The 10860-nt window shown below is 42.0% G+C and overlaps 1 protein-coding gene across 2 annotated transcripts in view; it reads right to left on the bottom strand.

Annotated features, from left to right (window-relative positions):
* Window positions 1-10414, bottom strand: part of SMYD1 (SET and MYND domain containing 1) — a 46751-nt gene extending 36337 nt beyond the window's left edge. For both annotated transcript variants that reach the window (XM_052648485.1, XM_052648484.1), the window contains exon 1: window positions 10188-10414. In XM_052648485.1, coding sequence (XP_052504445.1) covers window positions 10188-10324 — 137 coding nt within the window. In that variant the 5' untranslated portion in view covers window positions 10325-10414. The remainder of the gene's footprint in view (window positions 1-10187) is intronic.
* Between the last annotated feature and the right edge of the window lie 446 nt (window positions 10415-10860).

Raw genomic sequence — 10860 nt, forward strand, 5'->3', positions numbered from 1 at the left:
TTCCATTTTTAAAAGTAAATTAAAAGTTCTAAGTTTATTAAAAAGTGTTTATTGAGCATCTATTATGTGTCTTGCCTTGAGCTAGCTGACAGATAAAGAAGATACAGACTTTGCCTTCAAGCAGTCCCCAGTTTGGGCTGAAGCATAAACACATATAAGGAAGGTGAGGCATGCCCCCCAGGAATCCTGCTGCAGGATTCAAGGTCAAGGAAGGAGGAATCTGGGAAGGCCATCACCGAGGAGGCTGGGAGGCACGGTTCTGACTGTCTGAAGATGAGCCGAGTTATACATCGAAGGTCAAGTGCTCCGCCACAGAGAGGCACCGGCATGAGTCAAGGGCTTCCATGGGGGAAGCAGTCAGGGCAGGTGTATCTAGCGGACAGGAGGAACTGTTTGACAAGATCACATTATCGGGAAATAGCGTTGGAAAAGTGACTGGACTGTGGGGGACCTAGAATGCATCTTTCAGTAATAAGACCTTATTCTACCGGCAGGGGGGCTGGGGTGGAGGGGACAGAAGGGGTCCAGTGGAGGCTTCTGCAGAGAGGAGAGACATGGCCAGAGCTGGGACACTCAGTTTCTTTTTGCTGCAGCATACACCTGGTGTCATTTCTAAAATTGTGTTTGTTTGTTTTTGGCTTTGCTGGGTCTTTGTTGCTGCTCGGGCTTTCTCTAGTTGTGACGGGGGCGCTCTCCAGTTGCGGTGTGTGGCCTTCCCACTGCAGTGCCTTCTCTTGCTGCAGAGCGTGGGCTCTCGGCAAGTGGGCATCAGCAGTGCTGTGTGTAGGCTCTAGAGCTCAGTGCTTGTGGCATTTGGGCTCTGTTGCTCCACAGCAAGTGGGATCTTCCCGGATCAGGGATCAAACCCGGTATCTCCTGCATTGGCAGGTGGATTCTTCACCACTGAGCCACCAGGGAAGCCCCCAGTCTTGTTTTTAAATGGCCCATTTGCACAATTACTTACCTTAGCGGAAGTTAGGTGGTGCTACATCCCTAGACCAGACCTAGAGATTTTTAACACTTCTTTGATTAAAATAGCAACTTTCAAGATTTTCTCTGCCACAGCTCCCAGGATAAGGCTCACACACCTCACTCAGACTTGAATGCACCTCCCACACTCTACCAAACCCCTCTTCCCAGACTCAGAACACATCTTCAGATGCAAATAAGAGAAGGTGACATTGTTTGGGGGACAACTTGGCATTTGACCTAATCTTTGCTTAAAAAGCTATTATCCCCAAACTTCTGCATTTAAGGATTAGTTAATAAAGTTTAGCAACACAGCTCACTATGGGTCATGCGACATATCAACATGTCTGACCTCTGCAGATGAATTAAAGTGCCAAATTAAAGATATATGTCTAAATCTACTCTGCGGTTATCCTTAACATCAAATGCAAATGTTGAAGACTGTAACCCGAATACTTTCACAGTTACTCACTCATTTTCTGAACTATCTGCTCAGGAACTTATCTAATCCCTTTATTAAACTATTTCCATTTATAGCATCATTTATATCCCACCACTTACCCACCAGCTGTTACCAGATTAAGGTCACACATGTATCTGTGCATGTGCCATGGTTAATTCTGGTGTTCCCATGGGTCCACATAGAATTACATGGGCTGCAAGCCCAGCCGTCTCTATTGGACCTGAAGAAGCTCATAGCTGGCTTAATTTTCAAAAAAGCCCAGCTGACAGTAATTTGTTCTAAAATATCTTTCTTTTCAAACTCTCAGAGAATGAACTTATGTTGTCGGGGGAAAGGATGAGGAGAAGGGACAGTTAGGGAGCTTGGGATGGACATGTACACACTGCTCTATTTAAAATGGATAACCCACAAGGACCTACTGAATAGCACAGGGAGCTCTGCTCAATGTTACGTGCAGCCTGGATGGGAGGGAGTTTGAGGGAGAATGGATCCATGTGTGTGTATGGCTGAGTCCCTTCACTGTTCACCTGAAACTGTCACAACTTTACTTGTTAATTGACTATAATACAAAATAAAAAGTTTTTTAAAAATCTTTATTTTTCTCATATTTTCATCTTTGATTTTCCCTGCTCAGATGGATAGATAGGTTCTCTTGGGCACTTCCAACTCTTTAAACAGAATTATTTAGGAGTTGGTCAAGAACTTTAAAAAAAAAAAATTCACTGTCCTTTTCACTTCTTAACATCATGTGTGAAAAACTGGATTAATAGGATGTGCATATTATTGGTTGAAGTAAGCTGAAAAATAGCCCCCCAAAATGTCAATGTCCTACTCCTGGAAACTACATGAATTACCTTACATAGCAAAAGGGACTTGCGGATGAAATTAAGATGAAGAACCTTGAGATGGGAAGGTAGAACTGAATCATCTGGGTGAGTGTAACGTAATCACTAGGGTCCTACGAAGGATGCAGGAAGTCAGAGGAGAAGATGCTACACAACTGCTTTAAAGCCCAGAGATGCAGGCAGCCTATAGAAGCTAAAAAAAAATCTTGGAAACATAATCCTGTTTTATTTCAGCTAATAAATTTGTGTTGTTTAAACCACTAAATTTGTGATAATATTTTATACCAAGAGTAGAAAACTAATTGGGGCTTTCCAGGTGGCTCAGTGGTAAAGAATCCACCTGCTGATGCAGGAGACATCAGTTTGTTCCCTGGGTCAGGAAGATCCCCTGGAGAAGGAAATGGCAACCCACTCCAGTATTCCTGCCTGGGAAATTCCATGGATAGAGGAACCTGGCAGTCTACAGTTCATGAAGTTGCAGGAGTCAGACACAACTTAGTAACTAAACAACAACAAAGGAAACTAATACATTGGTTTATTATTATAAACATTTTTTTCCTGTATCAAAGTGAAAAGTGTTAGCCACTCAGTCGTGTCCAACTCTTTGCAACCCTGTTGACAGTAGCCCTCCAGGCTCCTCCGTCCATGAATTTCCTCAGGCAAGAATACTGGAGTGGGTTGCCATTTTCTTCTCCGGGGGATCTTCCCAACTCAGGGATTTAACCCAGGTTTTCTGCATTGCAGACAAATTCTTTACCATCTGAGCCACCAGGGAAGCCCCTTTCCCTGTATAGTCACATGTATATTTCTGTTTCTTACCTACAAGTCTCTGGATCTAACCTTTCTCAGGCCCCAGAACCAGATCTTGATTCTTCTGCAATTAATAGATGTATATTCTTTCTTTTATTACGACTAAATATTAATAATTGAATTGACAAGAACAAAAGAAAACTTAGGTAGGCAATGGTAGGCCCACTTGTAGGGGTTGGGTGGTTGGGGAGGATAGTGAAAAGCGATGACAGACAAGATCATGGGAGACTCAACCCCTGCCCTGGCCTGTGTGACCCGGGAAAGCCTCACTAAGCCTCATCTGTAAGAGAGAGGACTTGAATGAATTTGATGGGTCTCAACCCTCTTCTAGGTTGAGGACCATTTTGAAAGTAATAACTTTCTCCCCAGAAATAAAAAGCATGCATGCACATCCACATACATTTTGATCCTCTCATTACAGGTGCTTCCCTAGCTAAGGATCCAAGGATCCAGTCAGGAACCCATAGGCTAGAGATTCTCTAAATGTAAGACATCTGGGACTTTATCAAATAAAAAGAAGAAAAAATTGAATAGTATTTCTGGCTTCTAGAACTGCCCACGAGCACTTTCCTTATAAAAAGTATATTTGTTGTATTTGATGCTAAATTAAATCAAAACAAGCTTTATTCCTATATTAGCCTAACACCCCTGTCTTGCCACACTGTAGTCCCTTGCATGTACTGAAAAAAATGGTATAACTCAGAAAATCTCAGGTTGGAAGAGATCTTCAGTGTCCTATGATCCAATTCCCCTCGATGGCCCGACACGTACTCTACATCATCTCTGTTGTCATCAAGAAATACACACTTTTCACTTCCAGACTGCCAACAACCCTGTTCTACCTAGAAGGTAATAGAAACTCAGTGTCAGGGGCTCAAAAGCTTACAGATGCTCCAAGGAAAGCTTTGGAACTAATAACATCTTTTTTGTTGTTCAGTCCGTCAGTCATGTCCGACTCTTTGTGACCCCATTGACTATAGCATGCCAGGCTTCCCTGTACTTCACAGGGAAGCCCTGTAGTAATAAACAAACGAGCTACAATATTATTTTTAAGTGAGGGCATCAGTAGAAAATAGACAAACTGCAGAAGAAGAAACGTAATGACCAATAGGCATATTTAAAAGACCTTTCACCCCCTTAATAATAATAATAAATTCAAACAAAATAATGCTGGGCTTTCCTGGTGGCTCAGTGGTAAAGAATCTACCTGTCAATGCAGAGGACATAGGTTCAATCCTGGTCTAAGAGGATCCCACACGCAGCAGAGCAGCTAAGCCCTTGGGTCACCACTATTGAGCCTGCGCTCTAGAGCCTGGGAACTGTAACTACTGAGCCTATATGCCCTCCAGCCTATGCTCTACAACAAGAGAAGCCACCAAAATGAGAAGCCTGAGTACCACAACTCGAGAGCAGCCCCTGCTCGCCCCAACTAGAGAAAAGCCCACAACAAAAACCCAACACAGCCAAAATAAATAAATAAAATTATGTTAAAAAATAATAATAATTCTAAAATAAGTTTTAAAGGTTAGTGTTAGTCACTCAGTCATGTCCAACTCTTTGTGACCCAGTGGACTGTAGTCCACCAGGCTCCTCTGTCCATGGAATTCTCCAGGCAAGAATACTAGAGTGGGTTGCCATTTGCTTCTTCAAGGGATCTTCTCCCAGGGATCAAACCAGGGTCTCCTGCATTGCAGGCAGATTCTTTACCATCCAAGCCAGCAGGGAAGCTCCTAAGAATGAATGTCTGCCATTACAGGAAGACACAGGTTCAATCCCTGGTCTGGTAAGACTCCCACATGCCTCGGACAACTAAGCCTATATAAAATTAAGTACAGAGCAAAAGGAGAAGAGAGAAACATTGAACAACTCAAGCTTATCCACCATGCCTGGGGGCTCACCCACTTTCAAAGACCAAATCCATGAAAGACGACTCCTTGGTAAATTGACCTTATCCACCTACTTTGCCTTCATCCCCTTCCAGCATGAAACTCAGAATCCCCCAAAAGCATGACACACAGGCTCCCTTCTAAACGTCAGTTTTGGTTGATTCGCAGTGGCTGCTGCTAGAAAGAACAGTGAGGCCAAGTTGGAGTTCAGGAAGAAGGTGTTGCCTGATTGATTAGCCATGTCTACCAGGGATCCTGGTGCCCAGGTGCTGCTCATTTGCCAGGTCTCAATGGATTATCTCTGTTTTATTCTTGGCCTTTTATGTTTAAGCAGATGACCTGTTTTTCCAACCAACCAAATTAAAGCGATTTTAACCAGACCTAAGGGCTATATAACAAAGGCCTGAAGAGCTGCTCTGAATGCTAAGCCCACTCTATTCTAACAAAGACACAGTTCAACTTGCAAGTCAACATGACACAGTGCAGCATTATATTTTAAAGCTAAATATATCATGCATTATGAACCAGAAATTCCACTCCTAGGATACACATCCCATGTATCTGTTGACCAAGAGATAGAAACAAAAATGTCCCATAGCAACTACTTGCAGGAGGATGGAAACATAAATTGTGGTACATACACATACAGAGCTTACCCATTTTGTTAGTTACACAAAACCATATGTATAAATAATAGAAGAACATTTGAATGAAAGAAGCAAGAACATAAAACCACCTATAACTGTATACCTTGGCATGTTGATGTATGGCAAAACCAATACAATACTGTAAAGTAAAAAATAAATAAATAAATAAACAATAAAATTAAAAAAGATGAAAAACAAGTTATAAAAACTAAATTATTTGTTGTTTAGGAATATGTACATATGTGGCAAAACTATCATTGAAAACACAGGGGAATAAGTAAACGAAATTCAGACTACTACTGTAGTTACCTTTGGGGCAAGTATGGGACAGGATAGGGAAAGACAGGCAAGATGAATGTAACAGAATGTTCTAGTTAAGTAGGATGGTGGTTTCACAGGGGTTCATTTATTGTAATGCTTCATGTATGTTTGTGTGTGTACTCAATCACTCAGTCGTGTCTGACTCTTTACGATCCCATGGACTTTAGCTGGCCAGACTCCTCTGTCCATGGAATTTCCTAAGCAAGAATACTGGAATGGGTTGCCATTTCCTACTCCAGGGGATCTTCTCAACGCAGGGATCGAACCCTCGTCTGTTGCATCTCCTGCATTAGCAGGCAGATTCTTTACCACTGTGCCACCTGGGAAGCCCTGTAATGGTTCACAGAATATATACATAGACATACATATATATTTCATGTATTGTTTGCAAGAAGAGATTTTCATTTAATGCACTACTCAACTAAAGATAAAATCTTCATTTTGGAAGGTAACGCAGATAGCCTGGTTTGCAGTAACACAGTGTTAGAAAATGCTTCTTTCACAGGGTGACTTTTGTGGGTCACCTGGTCCTACCTCCCCAGTCAGGTTTCTTCCTTACAGTGGCTGAATCTCACCAGGACCCTAAAATTGGAGTGAAGATAGGATGAGCAAAGCTTTCCTCTGATGCTTCTCTAGGCTGTCTCAGGTACACCCGAGCAGTTCCCTCATCTTTGCAGTGATGAGTTTGGTTATATCTCTTATTTTTTAATTATGAAGCAGTCATTTCAATTTCTATGTTTCTTTCTTTTTTATTGAAATATAGTTGACTTGAAATGTTGTATTAGTTTCAGGTGTACTAGGTAAATCACTTTTAAAAATAATCTTTTCAATTTTTAAAATCATTTTAAAGATCATTTACTTTAATCATCCTAATTTTTATTATTATTATAACAAGATTTTATTAGCATTTTATCTGCAACATGCACTAAAGTTGTTTTTATATAGTTATTACTTCAAATGAATGATGAATTTTTTCTAATAAGAAAAACATGTAAACAATCTGAATGTCCATTTATACAGGAATGGTCAGAAAGTATGCACTCTTAAACTCTACAAGGAGAGTATAGTAACACAGAAGATACCTAAATCATTACATGAAAATCTTCCCAGGTTGGGAAGTGGTAAAAAAAAATCTGCCTGCCAGCTCAAAAGACACAAGAGGGGGAGGTTTGATCCCTGGACCAGGAAGATCCCCTGGAGTTAGAAATGGCAACTCACTCCAGTTATTCTTGTCTGGAAGGTTCTACAGACAGTAGCCTCATGGGCTATAGTCCATGGGGTCCCAAAGAGTCAGACATGACTGGGCATGCTTGAAGTTTAGATAAGATCCCAACTAATAATACAAATAAATGAAACCTATGTTTTAAAATGGGTTTCCCTGGTGACTCAGTGGTAAAGAATCTGCCTGCCAATGCAGGAGACTCAGGTTCAATCCTTAGTTTGGGAAGATCCCTTGGAGAAGGGAATGGCAACACACTCCAGTATTCTTGCCTGGGAAATCCCATGAATAGAGGAGCCTGTGGGGTCACAAAGAGTCAGACATGACTTAGTGAATAAACAACAACAACGTTTTAAAACAAGCTGGAAGGAAATAGACAACCATGTCAATGTTAGCTTCGTGTGAAGATACATTTTTTTCTTCCTAAGTTTTACTCTTGTAATAGAAAGAAAATCCACTCAACTTTGGACACTTTTGAAAGGGAAACTGATTGGCAATGTTGGTTTTTAGGGAGTTGAAGACACCCATGGATGTTCTATAAAAGGCAAGATGGTGACTCAGTAGTAGTACTAAGATCATTGTTCAGAGTTCCTGTGTTTCTAACTTTTTCTGTCTTAATTCTGAATCCAATTGATTCCTCAACTGCTCCCAACACACCCACACAAGTAAATAAAGTAAGACACACTCCCCCTGAAGAAGTATTACTGTCATCTCAGCCTTTCTAAATTCCTCAGCTGTAGCTAGCCATGTACTCCATTCACAGCCTTTTCCTTGAAGGTCTGGGTGGGCAGGAAGAAATGAGAATTTGAATGCTACTTAAATTATCTCTGAAAAGCTGTGCCTATTCTCAGGATGGTCGTACAGTGAGTCAACCACCAAATCGAGGTTATCAGAGGCCATCTTAATTTAGACCACATCAGTGTCAGTCAGGTCATCCCAATTTGGGGGCTCAGAGAATACTGTCATAATGTTATCACAGTGGAGGGTTTTTTAAAAATAAAGATTATTACTACTGGTTCGGGAAGATCCACTGAAGGAGGGTATGGCAACCCACTCCAGTGTTCTTTCCTGGAGAATCCCATGGACAGAGGAGCCTGATGAGCTACAGACCATGGGGTCACAAAGAGTCAGACACGACTAAAGCGACCGAGCACGCACACATGCAAAAGTGTGGTGGGCAAGTACCGACAGGACTGTAGGGGGAATGGGAAGGTAAATTTAATAGATCCTCTTTGCAGGGCCTATTAAAATGGAAAACTGCACACCCCAAGGCACAGTGATTTCTCTCCTAGCCAGTTCTCCTAGAGAATAATCACACATGCATGCAGGTGGACATGGTCAAGGATTTCAATCACAGAAACATTTGTTTGTATGAAAAATTGGAAACCACCAAATATCTCTCAACAGGGCAATAGATTTTCAAAAGTTCATATATTCATATGGTAAAATACCCACAGCAGTTAAAATTGGTGGTCCATAGCATATGGATCAACATGGATAGATCTACATGTGGGCAAAAAAAAAAACAAAAAAAAAACAACACAGATCTTTGAGGATTTAAAAGAAGTGACTATAGACTTAACGGTTTCCATGAGGATAAATATCAAGACATGTTGTTTAGTGAAAGGAGCAAGTTCAAGGATAACATTGAAAGTATGATATTATTGGGCGTTCCCTAGTGACCTAGTAGTTAGGATTCTGTGCTTTCAGTGCCATGTCCCAGGTTCAATCCCAGGTCAGGGAACTGAGATTTCCCCAAACCACACAGTGTGGCCTGGAAAAAAAAAAAAAAAAAAAAATATATATATATATATATATATATATATATATATGTATATATATATATATATATATAGTGCCATTTCTGTTAAAAAGAAAAAACAAACTACAGCTATGCATTTTGATAAGTACAGATATATATAGATATATATATATGTATGTATGTAGAGAGATGTAATAGCACAAGAACATTCTAGAAGGAAACAAATTAAAGTCAAAACAAGGATTACCTCAGAGGAAAGACAGAGGGAACTGGGACCTGGGGTGGGAAACGTGAAACAGGGTTACAGGTCATTGGTGATATTCTACTTTTCAAAGGTAAATGGATTCCAGTGTTACTTGTGTGTCTGTAATTACTTTTTAAAAGTCTCAGCAATTACATAATCTTCTAATATATTTATTACACCTCCGAAGCAAAAAATATGGAGCGTTCCATAGAAGAATGTCTCCTGGACACCACACCCCCTTTTCATTCCCTTTCCCTCCACCATCTGCACACACAGCACTCCCACTCGGGCAAGTTCACATATGTTCTGAGTGCTTGTGTTGTGCTTAGTCGCTCAGTAATGTCCAACTCTTTGCGACCCCATGGACCGTAGCCCGAGAGGCTCCTCTGTCCATGGGATTCTCCAGGCAGGAAAACTGGAGTGGGTAACCATTTCCTTCTCCAAGTGATCCTCCCCACCCAGGGATTGAACCCAGGTCTCCTGCATTGCAGGCAGATTCTTTACTGTCTGAGCCACCAGGGAAGCCCAGTATCCTGAGAGTATGCCCTACAGCCTTCAATCACCTTTGCAACCCTCCTAGGCACCAGAGCAAATCCTATTGACCATGACCCTTTGCAGAAAAAGTATTGTCAGCAAACAGCTGTGCATGTACCCTTCATTATCAATAGCCACATGAATTGTATCCCTTTCCATGATCATTTTCTTATTAATTGGAGGATAATTGCTTTACAATGTTGCCTTAGCTTCCGCTGTACAACAATGTGTATCAGCTATATGTATACATATACCCTCTCCCTCTTGAGTCTCCCTCCCACCCCAACCCTATCCCACCCTCTAGGTCATCATATCACCAGGCTGAGCTCCCTGTGTTATACAGCAGCTTCCCACCACCTACCTATTGTACAACAGTAGTGTATATATGTCAGTGCTACTCTCCCTCAATTTTGAGAGCAAAGAATTTGAGAGTGTGGCACTGGCCAAATCACCAGGAGGAAAGAAGGCAATAACCCACATTCCATACCTGTCAAAAACCACAGCGGAATAAGCCCGCTCGGCGAAGATGATGTCGGCAGCACAGAACTCCTTCGTGGCCTTCAAACCTCTGCCTTTGCCCTCAGCAGTGAAGACCTCCACATTCTCCATTTCCCCTATTGTCATCTCAGAGTCTTCGGGCAGCTCGGCAGATATTTAAAACTGAGCCAAGTCCCTTGTCCTCACAGCTATTTCAGCACCTTCAGCATCCCAAAGAGCAAGTCTATAAATGGACAAGCACCTCCCCTTCCCTACCCCCTCCAGCCCCTGGGCCCTCTCTCACTCCCCCTTCTGCTTCTTTTCCTGGAGACCGGGATGGGGCAGGCCAGAGGACAGTGACCCAGGAAGGATCCCCTCCACCTCCCAGCCAAGCTGACAAAGTAGAAAAAGACCATGGGCTGGTGTGCTTCTCAAATTGGGCCTGAAAATTTTGGAAAAGTTCCTTTGCAAGGAGTAGCTAAGTCCTGGATTGCAGTCGTGCTCAGCTTTAGTTGGAATGGGCAGCACTTGGTCAGTAGGGTATTTTTAGCAACCAGATGCCTCTGTCAATCCAAAGCAGAGACAGCTGAAGTGGTCCAAGAGAAGAGGCGAGGTGATGCTTGCTGCTCTGGGACCCTTCAGCTGTCAGGCTTGGACTTTCTTAAGTGAGATGGGCCCCTTGT

Source organism: Budorcas taxicolor, chromosome 11 (genome assembly GCF_023091745.1).
Source record: "Budorcas taxicolor isolate Tak-1 chromosome 11, Takin1.1, whole genome shotgun sequence".
NCBI lineage: Eukaryota > Metazoa > Chordata > Mammalia > Artiodactyla > Bovidae > Budorcas > Budorcas taxicolor.